The following is a 19,848-nucleotide window of genomic DNA, read 5'->3' as shown; positions in this document are numbered from 1 at the left end:
CACAAAGTCCCACAGACTGCATGGCCAACACAAAAATCTATCTCCTCGCAGTTCTGAGGCAGAAATCTGAGATCAGTGTGTTGGCAGAGTTGGTTCTTTCTGAGGATGATGGGGGAGAATCTGTCTCATGCCTCTTCTGGTGGTTTGCTGGCAATCTTTGGTGTTCCTTGGCTTGTAGGTGTCGGCCTTCGCCCTCACATGGGGTTCTCCCTGTGTGTGTGTCCAAATTTCCCCCTTTTGTAAGGACACCAGTCATATTGGATCAGGGGCCACCCAGGATGATCTCATCTTTAATTACCTCTGTAACAACCCTATTTCCAAAGAAGTTCACATTCAGAGGTAGCAGGGTTGAGGGGGAGGTTAGGACTTGAACATATGAATTTAGCCGGGGGTGGGGGAACTGTTCACTGCATAACACTGAGGAATCTTAGCTACTACAAATATAGAATCTTCTGCCCCTTAGGTGGAATCCCCAGGGCAGTTCACCCCAAGTCCACATGATGAGCTTCCAGGCCATGTCCAGTGGCCCTTGTTACTCAGCTGCTCTCATCTCGGGCCACTCACTTTCTTCTCCAGTCCCCAGCTGCCCTGGTTTGCGGAGAGCAGGGGGGTCAGCCTGGTCACCACCTTTCCCCGCCTCTGCTTCCCGTTCAGGAGCGTCTCAAAGCTGATGAACCTGATAAAAAAGGGCGTGCTGCCCCAGGATGCCAAGCCCCCAGAGGACATCCTACTCTCGCCTGCCCTGGACTATCTAGAGTGGATCAGCAATCTCCCTCAACACCTCCAGTACCAGGTCATCCACTCCACCCCGTCCTGCAGCATCAAGACACAGAAGGAAAAGGTGCCTTTGTGGGGGCAGGACGGTGCTTCCCAAAGGCCCCCAGAGCACCCTGGGGGCCACCCCATGCATCGTCTGACACAGGCGACAGTTACAGTCATGTCTCCACCACCATTGTGTATGTACCAGGGTCTTTGCTAAGTTGTCACTTGACTTTAATTCTCACATCAACCCTAGGATCCCAGTTTGTTAGAGGAGGAGCCTGAGGCCCCGAGAGGTGAAGCTCACCCAGCTCAGCAAACACTCAGCATTCTGCCATCCGCCCACCGCTCTGTGTCTCTTTTCTCTGTCCGACACAGACATTGCTCCTCGATCACTGCACCATTCCCCCCATCCAGACCCACCACTGCCTGAGAGCCCTTCTCTCCCACAGGTCATGGAGGGCCCCGGCCTGGCATTCGCAGCCTTCTCCCAAGCCGTCTCATTGTTCCCTGGTTCCTCTTTCTGGGCCATCCTCTTCTTCTTGGCCCTGGTCATCATGGGGCTGAACACCTTGATAAGGATCTTGGAAGGCATTGTCTATCCCCTCCAGAACTCCATCTCCATCTTTGGGAGGCATCCCAAGCTGCTGTCAGGTACTGTGGGTTCTCACCCTTCTCCCCAGGTCACCCCAGTCTCCTGGGCTCACTTTGACCCCTGGCCCAGCCCTACACACAGACCTCAGTGTGGCCAAACCTGCATTTGCCACAGCGCTCGTCTGCTTGGGAGGTTTTCTGGGCAGCCTCGTCTTCACCGGTCATTCTGGCAGCTACATAATGTCCTTGTTTGATGACTGCCTGGTCCCGCTGATCCTTACCATCATTGTGGCCTTCCAGAACGTGGCCCTGGCCTGGATCTACGGAGCTAGGAGGTGATGTCCAAACCCTGGTGTCTGCCCAGCCAGGGACCCACCCCAGGTCTCTGAGGAGACAGGGGGCATGAACTGCTCCCTCTGTCCGCCCCACAGCAGGGGTTCTAGCTGATAGCACTGGGGTGCAGGAGGGAGTGATCGGAGGGCAACCAGGTGGGTCCTGACAGAAAGAGTAGTCAGAAACCAGGAGACTCAACTTCCCCCACCCTGGGCCACATGGGATAGTCTGAAGGCAGAGGGCTGGAGCCCAGCACTCCCCCTGGATCAGGGGGCTCCCATGAGGAGACCAGACGCAGGTCCCAGCCTCAGGGAGGGCCCAGCAGGACTTGGTAAGCCCCTATGAGTTGAGAACCGGTGAGAGAACCAGAGGTCTGGCAGATCCACCCTCCCAAGAGCTCCAGGCCTTGGTGGCCAGAAGAGGGCTCCTTCCAGGCATCTCTGCCCATTGCCCCTACCCCAGGGTCAGAGAAGAAATATTCGGTGATCTGGGCCGCCTGCTGTGGTCCTTCTTCACTGTCCTGTGGTGCTACGTGACCCTGCCCGGGCTGCTGGCCCTGACCACCATCTGCCTCATGCAGCTCTACCAGACAGAACCCCCCTACTACATTGCCTGGAACAGCAGTATGGTGAGACTCCCCTACCTGGCCTCCCGCCCCACTCTGGGCACCCCTCATCTGATCTCCCGTTCCACAGGACCCGAGGTCTGGGCTTCCATTCCCAGGGACCCTTTAGCCAGCTTCCCAGTCCCTGAGGAACCTGATCCCCAGCATCACATGGATTGAAATTCCCTGACCGCCACCTCCTCCCATCCTGCTCCCTTCTCTCTGCCTCAAGAGCCAGGAGGTAAAACAGCCCTACCTGCAGAGCACCCTGGGCTGGGTCACCTTCCTCAGCATGCTCACCTTCCTGCCGATCCCAGTCTACCCACTTCAACACTGGTGGTACCTCCAGGACCACATTGCTTCCGATCCCTTTGGAAAGCTACAGTCCAAAAAGATGCCCTTGGTGCCCCCCAAGCCCTTACAGTTGCCTAAGCGCCACGTGAAGTGCCAGGAGGGAAACAGTGAAAGCTCCTCCAGGAAGCTCAGCCTGCCCTTGATTAGGGGGCTGAACCTGAACCCATGGCAGTTCAGCCTGCCCTTGAGTAGGAATAGCCAGAGCTCTTCCTGGTTCAGCCTGCCTGTCATTACCTCCGTGACATCCATATCGTCCGTAAGGAGTCTCAGCCTACCAATCTCAAGGCAGGTGAGCCCGGCCTCAACAGCCATAGACAACAGTGACCAGCACACAGAGACCAAAGAGGAAGAGCGGCGCGAGAACTCTGTTCAGTAACTACTGACACCACCCATTTTTCCAAGGCAGCAAATCTGTCCAGTAACTGGTGGCCTTAGTGTCCGTTTTGCTACAGAAATAATTGGTTCTGCCAGAAAGGAGGGGGAGGGGCACATGGAAATTCTGCCTAGGAACCACTCATTTGGCCTTGGAAAGAAATGGACAACTCAGGAGCCCTTTCCTCTCCTGGAATAATACCAGTTCTGCTAAGTGGAACATTCTGCTCTGGGATTGGAGAATTCAGACGAAGAAATCAACTCAGCCGTTCACAGGGCTGAACCTAGTGCCTCCTTTCTCCCTGTGAGGAGGGAGTACCATGTTGGCATGATGGGGATGGGCTTCATAGCACTTTCTAGGACCCAACCTTCCCAGTTATCATGGAGACAGACAGTGTTCCCTCCAAACTCCAAACTCCACCACCAAACTGGATCACTGGCTAACTTCTCCAGGGCTACCCTCTCAGAATGGCCTAGGGTAACAATGCTGAGTCAATAAATCAATCCCGAGACCCCATGCACAGGCTGTGGGCACAGTGTTTTTTCTGTCAGCCTCCTTCTACACATATACCCTCCAAATCACCAACCTCTGGTGAACTGAGTGTCCAGTCTGGTGACTCCGATCTCCCTCTCCCTTTGGGACACAGATACAGAGTTTCTACGTTCCTCCTTGTTCTGGAATTGAAACAAACCATTGGGGAACTTTGTAGCAATCAGTATTACTCAATCCAGAAAGTGTGCTAACCCTTAAATCTAACTTGGTTTGGTGACCATACTAAATATGTCTCATAATTATCATCTCACTACTCCTACCAAGAGGGGAGCATGCCTAGATCAGCACTAGGCAGGTAGGTCCTCTCTGGCTATCATGCTTCATTCTTACTTGGGGTAGAGTCACCCACCCACTTGGGCATCGTGAGGTAAGCACCAGGTTTCTGTGGGCTCAGGACCAAGGAGTCTTGGAGAACTTAGAGCTTATTAGGGTTGTCTGCGGGCATAGGTAACCACCCTGCCTCTTCAAACACCAAATGGAGTTAAGGCAGCTCAGGAGGTGGAGGCACCTTCTAGAAGCCACACCTCTTAGAGACTTCCTGGGCAACTCCCCATCCCCAAAGTTCATGACCTTGAGAATCAATGCCAGCTTCCATCACCACCCACTCCGGTTCCAAATCACCTCCCAAATCTTTGCGTGCCCATTCACACTTTTATTTACCTCAGAGATCTCTAAACATCCCTTATCACACTCCCTTACCAGTGATAATTTTTTGAGAAAATATTCCCAACATATGTAGAAAATCTACTTGTGAACTACTGTCATTCTACATACTTAATATCAGTAAAGCTTAATTTGTTTTGCTTTCTTCCGTTAAAAAAGTAGATTTAAGTAGAAATTCTAAATTTTTCTTCCCGCACCCCCAGTGTAATAGTGTCTACAACTCAACTCTGGAGAGCCCTGAAAAGGTCAGAGGCAGAAGCTTGCAGGCCTTTCCTGCGTCTGAGATTCACACCTCCTGGCTTCCTGCCTCCACCTTGCTCTCCAGGGACCCTGGGTCTGGGATGACATGGCTCAGGAAACTCAGGAAATGAGCTGCGGGGAGAGGGCCTGGTCTCCCTTCCCACCCTCACCCTCACCTCTGTGTCACTTCCCATCTCAGAGGCAGGACAGGCCACCACAAACCAGGTATGCCGAGAGTCTGGCAGGGTAAGCTAAAATCCAGTGACGATGATGCATCTTAAACCATGTAGGGCTCTAGCTCTAGGGTCTTTGTTTTTGTGTGTGGTTGGGCTTGGGGAGTCCTGGCGTGGAGGACAATGTCCCAGGGGCTGCAAGAAGCCCCCATGGCTTGGTTAACACTTAGACAAGGCAGCAGACGGGCCCTTTGCTGGGCTCCTTCACCCACCAGGGGGTGGGTACTGCAGGAATCTCCGAGAAGAGAAAGTGGCCTTGAGATCAAGTAACCAGTCAGCGACTAAGGTGGAAATAGAATTGAGATCTTCCGGTCCCTAGTCTGGGATCCTTTTCTTTTTCATTTCCATACCAGGTAAACCATTTCTTGACCCTTGCGGCTAGGGTCCATTCCCCAATCTGAGGTGCTTCCGCAAGCTTGGAGGGGAAAACAAGGACATTTGAGGTGACCTCTCTGTGCGGGTAGGTTGGTAGTCTTGGCGAATGTGGAAACCTCTGGCCCCCCTGCAATGAGGTCTTGTGGCATGGGTGAGGGGTTTTGTTGTTAACCTTGCTCTGGATGGCCATTCCATTGGCTTAGTTAAGCCGCATGGGTAGTCAGCAAGTAGCTTCTGCTCAGACAGGAGTCAGCAAACTTTTCCTATAAGGGGCTAGATAATAATTATTTTTGGCTTTGCAGGACATATGGTCTCTATAGTACATTTTTTGTTATTTGTTTTTTATAACTCTTTAAAAATGTAAATATCGTTCTTAGCTCAAGGGCCAGAATATCCCACAGGCTATAGTTTGCCAACCCCTGATCTGGGGCTGTGTCAGGCCAACGAGAAAGTGCTGGTGGCTAAAGCAGAATTTAGTTTGAACTCCCTAGTTGTCCCACTTTGGGCGAGGCTGCCACCCAGGCAGTCGAGCAGAAAGAAGGGTGACCCAAGAGTAGCCAGGGGCCAAAATCCTTAATTTTCAAAATAAGTCTTTGTACTTCCCTCACCCCTTCAGCCTCAGTCATTATCCAGGAGACAGCCTGGAAGAGATGAAGCCTCTCTGGAAACACCCACATTCAGTGACCAAACCGCCTGCCTAAGGTGTGTGGACCAGGACGTGAGAAAGGTAGAAATATATTCTGAATGGATTTTTGAGGAAATTATTCCAAAAATCAATAATACCGGATGCTTGTGGAGAGTAGGGAAAATAGAAAGTCCCATCCAAAACCTTAACTATAAACTTCAGTCTGTCTTCCAGGGTTGGCTTTGGGGTACCAGCCTTTAACTTTGCCCAACCAGCAATGAACCGGGCCCCGTTGTTTAGGGGAACCTTTGTAAATTCAAGGCCCCATGGAGCCCGTGGGTTTGCTTTAGGCAGTGGAGTGGGGGATAGTTCCTTGTGATGGGTTCCTGCCACTTTCCCATTCCAAAACAGATTAACATGAGGACCAGGGCAGCCGTGCTCTTGAATATACCATTTACATTTAACCATTTCAGACCTTACTGGTTGTCAAGTTCAAGTTGACTGACCCCAGAATGAAGATGTAAGGCTAGAGAGTCAGGAGGCCTCCATGGGTGGGGCCTCCTCTTTCAAGGAGAGCTGAATAGCAAATTAATAGCTGCCTTTTCATAAAATGTGTTTACGGTGGTTGTGTCAGCAGGTGGCGCTGTTGTACTGGGAAAGGGCCTCCCTGGGTCCCGCAGCAGCCATGAAGTCAGGAAAACTGTGATTTCCCTTTCTCCTTTTGGGATACTGTTGTTTCTGTACACTATCCTGGAGAGGACTACACATGCTCCAGTCTCTGGATGGGAGAATCCCGACACTTAGAGGACATTCACGGTATGGACACATGAAACATCAATTATACATTTAATAGAAGCCAAACCGGCACACTGAATTGGCCTAAAGGCCCCTACCCAACAGGGTCACTTTGGCTTCCTTTCCCCCACTATGTGCTTTATCAGTTGAAGTCAGGTCCATTTTCCTTCTTGGGGAACATGGACCAAGGAGTCTAACATGCTTAGGTCATGAAGCATCAGCTTCAGCAAAATTTTCCCCCTGTGAGACATACAAGAGCCATGAAGGCTGATCCTTGTTGACCTCCTTTAGAGTTAGAGGCTTCAGGACCAACTGTGTGTCTTTCCTAAACTATGAAATGTCTGTTTGAGCCCAGGTAGTCCTCAGATGATGACTTGGGTAGCAGGGCCTTCATTTTTGTCTTCATTCAAGCCCCACCCATCCCTCGCTAACTGTGATTGGGTGGAGGTCATTACTAACACATCATTCCTTCCAAAGATGTACAAATGGCTGACAAGCACATGAAAAGAAGCTCAATGTCTTCAGTCATTAGGGAAATGTAAATCAAACCCACAATGACACACCACTTCACACCCACCAGGATATTGATAACCAAAGAGAACGAAAAGTAACAAGTGTTGGTGTGGATTTGAAGAAACCGGAAACTCCTGTATCACTGGTGGGAACAGGAAATGTTGCACCCACTGTGAAAATCAGCTTGGCAGTTCCTCAGAAAGTTAATCATAGAAATATCAAATTCCATTCTAGGTCTATACCCAAAAGAACTGAAAACAGTGTTCAAGCAAAAACTTGTACTTGAATGTTCACAGCAGTATTATTTGCAATTGCCAGAAAGTAGAAGCCACCCAAACGTCCATCAACAGATGAATGGATAAAAGTGATCTATACATATTATGGATATTATTCAACTGTAGGCAGGAATGAAGTTCTCATACAACATGGATAAACCTTGAAAACATTGTGCTAAGTGAAAGAAGTCAAACACAAGGGACCACATGTGTGATGATTCGATTTGTATGAAATATCCAGAATAGGCAAATCCAGAGAGCTAGAGATCAGAATGGTGGTGAGCCCTTGTTTGGAGTGATGAGCACTTCTGGAACGAGATAGTCGTAATCACTGAGCAACTTTGTGAAAGTACTAAATGCTACTGAGTTGCATGCTTCCAACAGATTAAAATGGTAAATTTTGTATTCTGTATATTTTACCATGATAAAAAAAAATACAAATTGGAACAATGAAATAAAATTGCCTCTACTTACAGACAGAATGACTGGATACAGAGAAAACCCCAAAGACTGCAAAAATTATACTAGAACTAATAAAGTGAGTTTAGCAAAATCATAGAACATGTCAATAAACAAAAGAAAGCAATATTTCTGTAAACTAGCAGTAAGCAATTAGAAATTTTTTAAAATCTCAAACAGTATTGTTATTCATATTGCCACCATCGTCGTTTACATTATTATTACGACTTGGGTTAGTGAGAATTAATTCAATCTTCCAGAGAAATCTGGTTGCCACACAACACTTGGCAATATTTAAAGCTACTCTGCACCCAAAGTGGCAGATAGTTGGAATTCCTCCAATTTGGAGGAAGGATGTTTTGGTTGATTTGGGGATGTGATGGTTGTTGGTGGTTTCTTGCTATTTAACTAATAACTGCTGTCAGTTCAGTCTTGTCATTACCAGTTTACTTTGTTATGGGTTGTTTAGTTAAACTGCATGTATAATGATGCATATTTGCCTCAATTCCATGTGCATGTGGCCTGCAATTTCCCACTAATTAGACTCTTTAAAGACATTTCTGCAGTTATCTACTCAAATTTGCATCATCTGTTCCCCTCTTTCCAAAGCAGATGTACATAGCTCCCACCCACCCCCACTCCAGGAAATAATTTGCTTATTATCACTGAGTTCTTTTTCCACTGGAAAGTAGAAACTAGGCAGGTGCAGACGGTTGGGGTTTCTGTCCCACTGAAGTGAGAACCATCAAAATAGTGCAGACAAGAGGTGCTGGGCCTGAGTCAGACAGGCAGAGTGGGCCTGGGAGTGGGGAACAGACCTGGAGATTATCGAGAATACGGCAACAGACTGACCAATGACCTCAAACCCAGCCCCAGCCCCCACCTCAAAAGGATCTAGATGCCCACCATTTCCCCAAGAATCAAGCATCGGACTCCACTCCTCTCAAATGGCTTTATTTCCCCAGTGTGGGGAGCTGCAAATGGGATCTGTGATCCCTATATCCCAAAGACCCTGCAGCCCTCTCCCGCCCAGCAGGCTGTGGCAGGGCCTTCAGAAGAGCAATGCCTGGGCTCCAGAGGCTGATCTTCCCCGAGCGGGACTGGTTCTAGGAGGAGCTGGGCCTGCGGTGGTTCGCATGGATGACACTCCCTGAGGTGGTCCTGACAGCAGCCCAGGTGGTCCTCCGTGAGCATGGGGCCCGTGTGGAAGACAAGGCCAGGAGGTGCAAGGGTCAGGGACCAGTAGGACTTTGGGAGCAAAAACTCCCTGTGGGGGCTACTCCTTGAAGTCTGCCAGCAGGGCTCAGTCTGGGGGGAAAAGAGGAGAGAGAACAGGTGGTGGGGATGGAGAGGAAGACAGAAAAAAATGGAAGACTGACAAAAAGAAGGAGAAAGAAGGACGAAAAGCCCAAAGGAGACGGAGAGTGTGCCCCAGGGACAATGGAAGGGCGGCGAACAGGAGAAAAACACTCAGAGATAGAGGAACAAAAGCCCCAGAACATAGGGTGGTGATGACAGAGGCCAGGGATAGACACAGGTAGACCCCACAACACTGACCTTTAGGCCCAGACAGGGCTGGAGGCGGTGGCCCCCCTGGGGGCAGCAGCGCGGAGCGGCTCAGGGAGTCGGCCACCCAGCCCAGGACACGGCTACAGTGCTGGACCTGGGGAGCAGGAGGGACAGAAGGGCAGGAGACCGGAACCTCACACCGGCACCCCCGCCCCGGCCACACTCCCGCAGCCTGGTACGGGAGTCCTCACTTCCTGCTCCAGTCCTTTCAGACGCTGCTCATACTCGCGGATCTGTCTCAACTGCTTCAACGCTGTGTCCACCCTGCAACCCACAGCAACGAGGGCATCAGGCCCATTCCCGCCACCCGCTAGCCCTGCCCGCCCCAGAGGCCCCGCCCCCTGGAGGCCCGCCTTCCTCCCCAGCACGCCGGGGCCCCGCCCCACTCAGGCTCCACCTGGAGCCCCGCGCCTCCCTAGCCCCGGTCCGGGGCTCCTCTCAACCGAAGTCCCGGGATCCGCCCCCGAGGCCGGAAGCCCCGCCCCCAGGCAGGACCTGCCCTCACTTTTGCGACATGCGCTTCAGACACTCGGAGTCGCTCTCCCGCTTGTCCCGCGCGCGCGCCAGAAGGAAATTCTCCTTCTGCACCGACTCCCACGTCAGCAGCCTCCGCTCTGCTTCCTTCGAGAGGTAGACCCCTGGGGGGCAGTGTTAGGACGGAGTCAAAGGGCCTGCCCCCTCCAGACCCAGCCTCCCCACCCAAGGCCTCCAGCGCGAGCCCTCCCAGACCACGCCCCGTGCAGCCCTAGGCCACGCCCTAATATTTCACACCGGCTCCCTGACCGCCTAATCCCTGCGCACTAGTGCTCCCGGACAACTTCCCCCAGCCTATCCATGCTCTTCTTTCTCTCCAGGTCCTGACCCCGGTGCTTTTCCCTTTTGTATCAAACCCCGTTCTCACGAAAATGTTCGAAGACCGGGGAGGGCGGCAAGCGGGACCGGCGCCTGCGTAGTTGCCGGATGAGGAGGCGCACGTGCGAGATGATGATAAGGGGCGGAGCCAGCGCGGGCCGAGAGTGAAATTCCCGGATGAGGCTGTAGCGCTGAGCCTTCCAATAGAGGTCGCTGTTTCCCTGTACTTTGCTGAAGGTGTGGCTGTGGGGACGAGAGGTCAAGGGTCACCAGAGGTCAAAGAGGGCAGATCAAGGTTAGATATTAGACAATATATTTGAAGTCCAAGGCAGCAGGCAGATGTCCGAATCAATAAGGTCAGAGGTATTACAGGATGCACTTAGAAGCTGGGTTAGGAGGGCAAAGAGTCAGATGTCAGAGGTCAAGGTGGGGATGGTGTCAGGAATTAGGATAGAGGTTATAGACAGGTTCAAAAGTCAGCTGAACACAAATAGCTAAAATCAGAAATGAAATGGAGACATTACTGCCAACTTTACGGAAATAAAAAGGATTATACAAGAACACTATCACAATTGTATGCCAACATATTAGATAACCTAAATGAAATAAATGGACAAATTCCTAGAAACATACAAATTACCTAACTGACTCAAGAAGAAAAAGGAAATCTCTCAAAGACCTATAACAAATAAAGAGATTAAATCACTCATTAAAATGCCCCAACAACAAAAATCCCAGGCCCAGATGCTTTTGCTGGTGAATTTTATGAAACATTAAAAAAAAAAAAAAAAAAAAGAATTAACACCGAGCCTTCTCAAATTCTCCAAAAAAACTGAAGAGGAAAGAACAGTTCCTGACTCATTCTGAGGCCAGCAGCATTACCAACCCAGATAAAGATATCACAAGGAGGGGCGCCTGGGTGGCTCCGCCGTTAAGTGTCTGCCTTCAGCTCAGGTCATGATCCCAGGGTCCTGGGATCGAGCCCTGCATCGGGCTCCCTGCTCGGCGGGAAGCCTGCTTCTCCCTCTCCCACTCCCCCTGCTTGTGTTCCCTCTCTCTCTGTCTCTCTCTGTCAAAAAAAAAAAAAAAAAAAGATATCACAAGGAAACAAAATTACAGACCAATATTTTTTATGAATACACATGCAAATATCCTCAACAAAATACTAACAAACCTAATTCAGCTGCATATTAAAAGGATTATACACCATGACCAAGTGGGATTTATCCCAATAATGCAAAAAGGTGATTCAACATGCAAAAGTCAATATAATACACCACATTAATAGAACAAAGAGAAAAAAACCAAATGATCATCTCAAGTGACAGACACAAAAAAGGCATTTGACAAAACCCAACACCCTTTCGTGGTAAAAAAAAAAAATTTTAACTCAGAAAAATAGGATTAAAAGGAACATTCCTCAACATGGATATAGGGTACTTATGAAAAACCTACGGCTAACATCAAACTCAATGAAGAAAGACTGAAAGCTTTCCGCTAAAATAAGAAACAAGACAAGGATGCCCACTCTCACCACAGCTATTCATCATCGTACTGAAAGTTATAGTCAGAGCAATTAAACAAGAACAAGAAATAAAAGGCATCCAAATTAGAAAGGAAGACATAAAACTATTTCTATTCACAAATGACATGATCCTGTATCAAAAATCTCAGAATCACAAGAAAGCTACTAGAGCTAATAAGCAAATTCAGCAAAGTTGGAGGGTACAAGATCACCAACCAAATCCATTGTATTTCTCTACACCTGCAGTGAACAATCCAAAAAGGAAATTAAGAAAGCAATTCCATTTACAATAGAATCTTAAAAAACAAAGCACTGAGGAATAAATTTAACCAAGATGAAAGACTTTTACACTAAAAATTACAAAACAATACTGAAAGAAATTTAAAAAAGCACCTAAATAAGTGAAAAGACAAGCTGTGTTCATGAGTACAAAGATTTAACATTGTTAACATCAGAATACTACCCAAAGCAATCTACAGATTCAACGCAATTCTTATCAAAATTGGGACAGCCTTGGCGCGCCTGGGTGGCTCAGTCGGTTAAGCGGCTGCCTTTGGCTCAGGTCATGATCCTGGAGTCCTGGGATCGAGCCCCACGTCAGGCTCCCTGCTCAGTGGAGAGCCTGTTTCTCCCTCTCCCTCTGCCTGCCACTCTGCCTACTTGTGCTCTCTCTTTCTCTGTCAAATAAATAAATAAAAGCTTTAAAAAAAAAAACAACAAAACAAAACATACCAAAATTGTGACAGCCTTTTTTGCTGAAAAGTAAAAGCCAATCCTCAAATTCATATGGAATTGCAAGAGAGCCTGAATAGCTAAAGAAATCTTGAAAAAGAACAAAGTTGGAGGACTCAGACTTCCTAATTCGAAAATTTGCTACAAAATCAAAATAGTGTGGTACTGGCATACGACAGACATATCGACTAATGGAACAGAAATGAGAGTCTAGAAATAAACCCATACATCTATGAGTATTATGGGTTGAATTGTGTCCCCTTCCCACCAAACGAGATATGTTGAAATCCTAATCTCTAGTACCTCAGAATGTGACTTATTTGGAAGTAGGGTCTTTACAAAAGTAATCAAGTTAAAATGAAGTTGTTAGGGTCGGTCCCAAGTCTAACAAGGTTGCTGTCCTTATGAAAAGGGGAAATTTGGACACAGATATGCACGCAGGGAGAATACCATATGAAGATGAAGGTAGAGAGTACAGTGATACATCTACAAGCCAAAGATTGCCAACAATCCACCAGAAGGTAGGAGAGAGGCAGGGAACAGAGTCTCCTTCACAGCCTTTAGAAGAACCAACCCTATCCATACCTTGACTTTGGACTTAGAGCATCCAGAACTGGGATGGGAAAGTTTCTGTTATTTAAAACCATCCACTTTTTGGTACTTTGTTAGGGAAGCCCCAGGAAACTAATACGATGGCCAATGGCCAACTGATTTTTAACAAGGGTGACAAGTCCATTCAATGTGGAAAAAAATAGTCTCTTAAACACAGAGACCTGGAACAACTGGATTTCTGCATGTAAGAAGAACAAAGTTGGGACTCCTACCTCACACTATATACAAAAATTAAGTCAAAACAGACCAACAACCTGAATATAAGAGCTAAAACCATAAAACATAGGAATGAAACTTTATTACCTTAGACTTGGTGATTGGTCCTTAGATATGACACCAGTGTACGAATAACAAATTTTAAACTTTTGTGCATCAAAGGGGATTATCAAGAACAGGAAAGGCAACCAACAGAATGGGAGAAAATATTTGCAAATCATATACCTGATAGGAGTTTAACATACAGAATATATAACGAACTGCTATAACTCAGCAACAAAAAGACAAACAACCCAATTTAAAAACAGGCAAAAGACCTGAATAAACATTTTCCAAAGAAGATGTACAAATGGCCAATAAGCACAGGGAAAGATGCTCAACATCTTTAGTCATTAGGAAATGCAAATCGAAACCACAACAAATACCAGCTCATACCCACTAACTAGGATGGCTATAATCTTTTGAAAAGGAAAATAACAACTCTAGGCAAGGCTGTGGAGAAATCGAAACTCTCATACGTCGCTAATGAGAACAGAAGACGGTGCCACTCCTGTAGAAAACAGTTTCAAAAAGCTAAATAGAATTACCACAGCATACCCAGCATTCTACTTTAGAAATATATCCAAAAGAAATAAAAACAAAGACTCAAACAGGTGCATGAACACTAATGTTCATTGCAGCATTATCCACAATAGCCAAGGGATGGAAACAACCGAGTTTCCAAGAACAGATGAATGGATAACAAAATGTGATAGACTGATCGACGGAATATTATTCAGCCATAAAAAAGAGTACTGATCCGTGCTACAACATGGATAAACACTGAAAACGTTATGCTAAGTGAAATAAGCCAGGCAGAAAATGACAAATATTATATAAATCCACGTATACGAAGAAACCTCTAGAATAAGCAAATTCCTAAAGACAGAAAGCAGATTCCAGGTTACCAGGGGCTAGGGAGGTAGTGGGGAATGGGAAGTTATTGCTTGCTCAGTGGGTACACACTTTGTGTTTGGAGTGATAAAATTTTTTGGAAATAGTGGTAATGGTTGTAAAACATTATGAACTTAATTAATGCCATTGAATTTGTACACTTAAAATTGGCAAATTATATGTATTTTGCCAAAATAATTTTTTTTTTTTTTTTTTTTAAATATTCAGCCTGGGCTCAGGGAGAGGATCAGAGTCCAAAGTCCAGGTCAGGAGCAGAGTCTGAATTCTGGGACTAAAGAGAGAATTGATTTAGGCTGGTGTCAAGAATCATGCAGGGGTCAGGGTCAAGCTGGGTAGGTCAGATCAGAGAGCAGTCAGGCCTCACCTGAACATGGCGATGAGCAAATTGAGCAGCAGGATGTTGGCCACGAGCAGGAAAATGATGAGAAGGAGAACCACCAGCCAGTTGGCATAAAGCGAGACACAGGAGCCTGCCTGCGCCCCCGGCGGGCGAGCCCAGAAACCCTGCTCTGACGAGCAGTTGACTTGCTCCATGAGGGCCACTGTAAAAGGAGACACTCAGAGATGGGGCCAGGGAGACAGAGACCAGAGGAAAACAGAATTTCGGAGGGGCGTGGGGGAGAGAGACCCAGAGAGACGGAGACAGAATCCCAGAGAGAGAAAGAGGAGGGGTAAGAGAGCCAGAGGCAGGGAACAGAAATACGGAGAGAGAGGCAGGCAGAGTCCCATAGAGATGAAGGAGGGTAGGGGCTACTCAGAGACCTGGAGAGAGAGACGCAGAGACTTAAGGAGAGGGGTACAGAGACCCAGGGACGGGGAGCACTGGAAGGGAGGGCTCGGAGGGAGGGCGTCAGGCCCTCTCATCCCTCCATACCGTCCATGTCCTCCTGGGGGATCTGCCCAAAGATCTGCAGGTAGGGCCGGTAGAAGACACGGCGCAGGATATTCGGGAGATCACGATCCCGGGGCCTAAGGAGCCCCTCCGTGGCCACGCCGTAGGCAACCAGCCACACACCAAGGAAGAAGAGGAAGAAGAACACGTCCTTCATCTGCGAGGTAGGAAGAGAAGACCAAGTCTGGCCCCCGCCCCGGCCCCGCCCCGGCCCGGCCCGGCCCCGCCCACCGAAACCCCGCCTCCGCCCTGCTCTGCGCACGCGTGCCCGCAACTCCCTGCCCCGCCCCTTCCTTCCTCTGGACCGCCCCCCCCATCCGGCCCCGCCTCCCTCACCATCTTGTTCACGATGACGATCTTGGGCCCCAACTGTTTGTTGACCGTGAAGATGTGCAGCAATCGTAGCGTGAAGACCATGAAGTCGAGGCAGAGGAGAGTGCGGCCCAGGTCATACAGTCCGGGGGTCAGCCTGGGGTGCGGGGAGACGCGGCAGGGGTCACTCGGGTCACGGGGTGCAAAGGAAAACCCGGGTCTTCCCAACACCAGGCTTCGGGGGACCCTGGAGAGGCCGCAGCCGGGACCCTCCAATTCACCCGGGGTTTACCCAGATTTCACAGCGCCAGGGTGAGCCGCGCACGGCGCTGGCACCCGCTCAAAAATGGCTGCGTAAATCAGGGCCCTGGCAAAAATTTGGGAGGCCCCGTAACAAGTTGGAAAAACTGCCAGAATATTTGTCCAACCCATAAAAGGCAAAATATAGAGCGTTCCAGCAAACGAGTAAGCAGAAGACAAACGACCTAAAAGAGAGTGGATAAAGAGAACACACAATTCACAGAGGAAGGTCAAATGGCCAGTAACATCGGCAGTCCCTATGGGGGAAAATTTAAAAATTATATCCCTATTTGCATCATCATGTATTTGAACTCTGAATGGATTAAAAATCTAGAGTAAAAGGCAAGGGGCGCCTGGGTGGCTCAGTAGGTTAAGCCATGATCTCAGGGTCCTGAGATCGAACCCCGCCTCTGCCTCTGTGCTGAGTGTGGCACCTGCTTAAGCTTCTCATTCTCCCTCTCCCTCGGCCCCCCCCCCAACTCTCTCAAAAATAAAATAAAAAAGTACTTTTGTAAAAAAAAAACTCAAGAGTAAAAGGCAAAACATTAAAATCTGAAAATACAGAAGAATTTCATGAGCTTGATAGGATGAGATGTCACAAAACAAAAAAAGCCTTCTACACAAGTAACGTATATATAAAATCACAATACAGTAAAAGACTGATGAATTTGACTACTCTGAAATATAAAACTTCCATGCATCAAAAGATAACATAAAATGATCAACAGAGAAAGGCAAAACTATCTGCCAAAAATGCATGACCTAAATTTGATCACAAGGGAACTGAAGACAAACTCAAATGGAGGCAAATCCTACAAAATAACTGGCCTGGACTGTTCAAAGTGTTAAGATCATAAAAGCCAAAGAAGCACTGAAGAACTGGATTGGCTCCTGGGACAGAAAACGGACATCCATGGGACAATTGGTAAAGTTTAAGATCTCCTAGTTTTGATAATGGAAGGTGCTGACATCTGGGGGTCTGGGTGAAAGATGTAGAGGAATTCTTTGTACTGTTTTTGCCACGTTTTTGATAAGTCTCGGGTTGTTTCAGATACAAACTTAAAGAATAAAAGAATGTTTAAGATAATATACAAACATGAAAAGAAGCTGCAGACAGAAGGTATTTAGAACAAAACCACCAAGATTTAGGGCGCCTGGCTGGCATGGGCAGAGTGTTCGACTTTTGATCTCAGGGTTGTGAGTTCAAGTATTCACCCATGTTGGATGTAGACATTGCTTAAAGATAAAATTTTACAAAAACAAAAGACACCAAGGGCTAGGAGAGCACCTACCCGTATGCACATACAAGAGATCAACAAACATAAAGGAACGTGTATTTTCTAAAACGGCAAGGCTATGAGAAGACATTGACAGAAGGACAAGTGGCCATTTGCTATGAACAGATGCCCAAGCTAACTAGTAGCCAGGGACGCATAAATTTTAAGACAAGGAGTCATTTTTACCCATCAGAATGGGAAAAAAAAAATCTAAAGGTTAAATTGAGAGCTGCAAAATTTTAAAGACATGACATGCCAAGACCCAAAACATTCATGTTTCCAAGGATGTTTTGACGTGCCCTTTGCCCTCTCTCTGGGCACCACAAAGTATGATCTGGAAGCCACGGAAGAAATGAACTAACATGACACAGCCCAGTCTCGGCAACAGAAGATATTTGAGGTGAATTCCTGATGATCTGGTTTTGCTTATGCTAAGAAGTAAGCAGAAACAGTCAAGGTTTTTATGGACCAAAAAGGTGACAGAACATTCAAGCTTCCCTGGTAAAATGTGAATCTGGAGGGGTGCCGGCTCTTGGGCGGGGCATGGGATTCTTGATCTCGGAGTTGTGAGTTCGAGCCCCACACTGGGAGTAGAGATGACTTAAAAACTTTTAGGGGCGCCTGGGTGGCTCAGTCATTAAGTGTCTGCCTTCGGCTCAGGTCATGATCTCAGGGTCCTGGGATCGAGCCCCACATGGGGCTCTCTGCCCAGCGGGAAGCCTGCTTCTCCCTCTCCCACTCCCCCTGCTTGTGTTCCCTCTCTCGCTGTGTCTCTGTCAAGTAAATAAAATCTTTTTTTTTTTAAGATTTTATTTATTTATTCATGAGAGACAGAGACAGGCAGAGGGAGAAGCAGGCTCCCAGCTGAGCAGGGAGCCTGATGCGGGACTCGATCCCAGGACTCTGGGATCATGACCTGAGCCGAAGGCAGACAGACGCTTAACGACTGAGCCACCCAGGCGCCCCAAGTAAATAAAATCTTAAATAAAAAAAAAATTTTTTTTAATCTTAAAAAAAATGTGAATCTATAAAATTTGACCCAGGAAGACTGGACCTGAGTGACATAAAAGCCACAACATAAAATTCACAAACACAGAACCTAGATTTTGACAAAATTCAGGTCCATTAGATACAACACCAATGATGAGCCAAATATTTGTTGTACGACTTACCCCAAATAATTAACAAAGTTGAAATAATTTCAGAAACAAACTGAAAATGACTGAAATGTTTTTAACTGCCCTGCAACTAAAACTGATCGAGGAAGTTTGCAGAAATGAAAACCATTCCCTGATAAGAGCTTATCTGTACTGGTAAAAATTCTGATTACAATGTTATAATTACACGGAATCATAATTATAATTAGATCGTTATAATTACTCGCTGTGAGGAAGGAACTGCAAGCTGCTCGGAGGGGCTGGAGCCTGGATGAAGAAAAGAGAAAGGAATGGAGACGCAGGCCTGCAGAGCTGGGCGGGTTTCCACCAGGCAGCGCCCCCAGGACCGGGTCCGGGGGCGCTGGGCAGCCCAGGGAAGCAGGCAGGGGGCAGGGCAGCTCTGAGAGTAAAAACAGTCTTGTGGGGATGGACTGGAGGGAAGAGGGGAGTCCTGGAGGCTGGGGAGAGGGGGCGGCGGAGCGGCGAAGGTGAGCGTGCCCGCCCCTCCCGGCCTGGCCTCGTGTCTGGGGGAAGACGGGAGTTCAGCGGGCTTCCGGTGCAGCAGCAGGGCCAGGTCTGGGGGAGCAAAGAAAAGCCCGCGAACCTGCAGATCTAGGAAAACAGTGAGGCCCTCGCCCTAGTCCCGCCGTCCCTAAAGCCAGATACCCAGGTGTGAGCAAACGGCTTGGGGACCATCTGGATGCGGTGCTTTCGATCAAGAAGGGGCTTTTGTGTGTGTTTCAGGGAAAAGCTGGCTTGGCTCCAGCCCAGCAGGGAGGCGCGGAGGTGGCAAGTGGCGGGGACACTCACCGGCAGCCCACGCCCAGGAGGAAGCAGGTGAGGGCCACCAGGTCGCACTGGTTCCAGGTGTCGGCGAGGTAGAGGCTCAGCCGGCGGCGCAGCGGGGCCTGCTGGGGGCCGGGCCCGGCGCCCCGGGTGGTCAGGCTGCCCCAACCGCCGCCCAGGCCCTGCCGGAACTCCTCGCAGAGCAGGGTGAAGACCCAGAAGTAGAGCAGCAGCTCCAGGGCACCGGGCGCCTCGGGCCGGAAGTCGAGGAGCAGCACCCGGGCGAACACCAGCAGGAAGAGGAGGTAGCTGACCACGTTGCCCATGAAGGCGGTCACCGGCGCCCCCCAGAACTGGGGCCAGCGGCGCAGGCGTGGGGGGCACCCGCCACAGCAGCCCCTGCGTGGGGGCCGCCCCAGCACCCGCACGGCCGTCTTCTCGGGGGGCTCTGCCAGCCTGGGGGGAAAGAGCAGAGGGAAGGGAGGAGGGCTCAGCCTGACCTCTGAGCCCCTCTTCACCGTCATCAAGACTTCTCACCATTCACATCTGACCTCTAACCCTGCTTGACCTGAAACCAAGTCCCCTGTCTACCATCCCCTTGACTTTTGACCCCTGTATCTGACCTCTGACCTCTGAGATCCACCCTCAAGACTGCTGACCTTCCGCCTCTGACCTTCTCCACCGTCTGACCCTGGTCTGACTTCTAACTCCAGATCCCTCGTCTTTCACCTTCACAACCTCTGACTCTATGTCTGACCTTGGACCATCTACCTGACCTCTGACCCCCTCACTTTCATGACCTCAGCTCCCCAGGTTTGACAGCCCCATGCCTGAATATTAACTTCTGACCCACAAAGTCTGATGTCAGATTGTCCAGCCCAGTGTTCTTATATCTGACCTCAGAGCAAACAGCCATA

The 19,848-nt window shown here is 48.8% G+C and overlaps 2 protein-coding genes across 15 annotated transcripts in view; one reads left to right on the top strand and one right to left on the bottom strand.

Moving 5' to 3' along the window:
- Window positions 1-3,526, top strand: part of LOC113936639 (orphan sodium- and chloride-dependent neurotransmitter transporter NTT5-like) — a 117,445-nt gene extending 113,919 nt beyond the window's left edge. For all 7 annotated transcript variants that reach the window (XM_027620107.2, XM_027620106.2, XM_027620105.2 and 4 more), the window contains 5 exons: window positions 655-841; window positions 1,212-1,413; window positions 1,529-1,688; window positions 2,149-2,314; window positions 2,523-3,526. In XM_027620107.2, coding sequence (XP_027475908.2) covers window positions 655-841; window positions 1,212-1,413; window positions 1,529-1,688; window positions 2,149-2,314; window positions 2,523-3,020 — 1,213 coding nt within the window. In that variant the 3' untranslated portion in view covers window positions 3,021-3,526. The remainder of the gene's footprint in view (window positions 1-654; window positions 842-1,211; window positions 1,414-1,528; window positions 1,689-2,148; window positions 2,315-2,522) is intronic.
- A 5,154-nt stretch (window positions 3,527-8,680) lies between these two features.
- The window catches only part of TRPM4 (transient receptor potential cation channel subfamily M member 4), a 35,581-nt gene continuing 24,413 nt past the window's right edge, over window positions 8,681-19,848 (bottom strand). For 6 of the 8 annotated variants that reach the window (XM_027619002.2, XM_027619003.2, XM_027619005.2 and 3 more), the window contains 9 exons: window positions 18,956-19,387; window positions 15,436-15,568; window positions 15,082-15,256; window positions 14,572-14,749; window positions 10,218-10,411; window positions 9,822-9,954; window positions 9,508-9,580; window positions 9,305-9,410; window positions 8,681-9,055 (listed from right to left, as the gene is read on the bottom strand). In XM_027619002.2, coding sequence (XP_027474803.1) covers window positions 9,051-9,055; window positions 9,305-9,410; window positions 9,508-9,580; window positions 9,822-9,954; window positions 10,218-10,411; window positions 14,572-14,749; window positions 15,082-15,256; window positions 15,436-15,568; window positions 18,956-19,387 — 1,429 coding nt within the window. In that variant the 3' untranslated portion in view covers window positions 8,681-9,050. Of the gene's footprint in view, window positions 9,056-9,304; window positions 9,411-9,507; window positions 9,581-9,821; window positions 9,955-10,217; window positions 10,412-14,571; window positions 14,750-15,081; window positions 15,257-15,435; window positions 15,569-18,368; window positions 18,413-18,955; window positions 19,388-19,848 lie in introns of all 8 variants that reach the window. The other 2 variants (XM_027619004.2, XR_003524193.2) reach the window with 2 other exon arrangements.

This window comes from Zalophus californianus, chromosome 17 (assembly GCF_009762305.2).
Source record: "Zalophus californianus isolate mZalCal1 chromosome 17, mZalCal1.pri.v2, whole genome shotgun sequence".
Classification (NCBI taxonomy): Eukaryota; Metazoa; Chordata; class Mammalia; order Carnivora; family Otariidae; genus Zalophus; species Zalophus californianus.
Note: the sequence above shows the minus strand (reverse complement) of the source record. Positions and strands in the feature narration are given on the sequence as shown.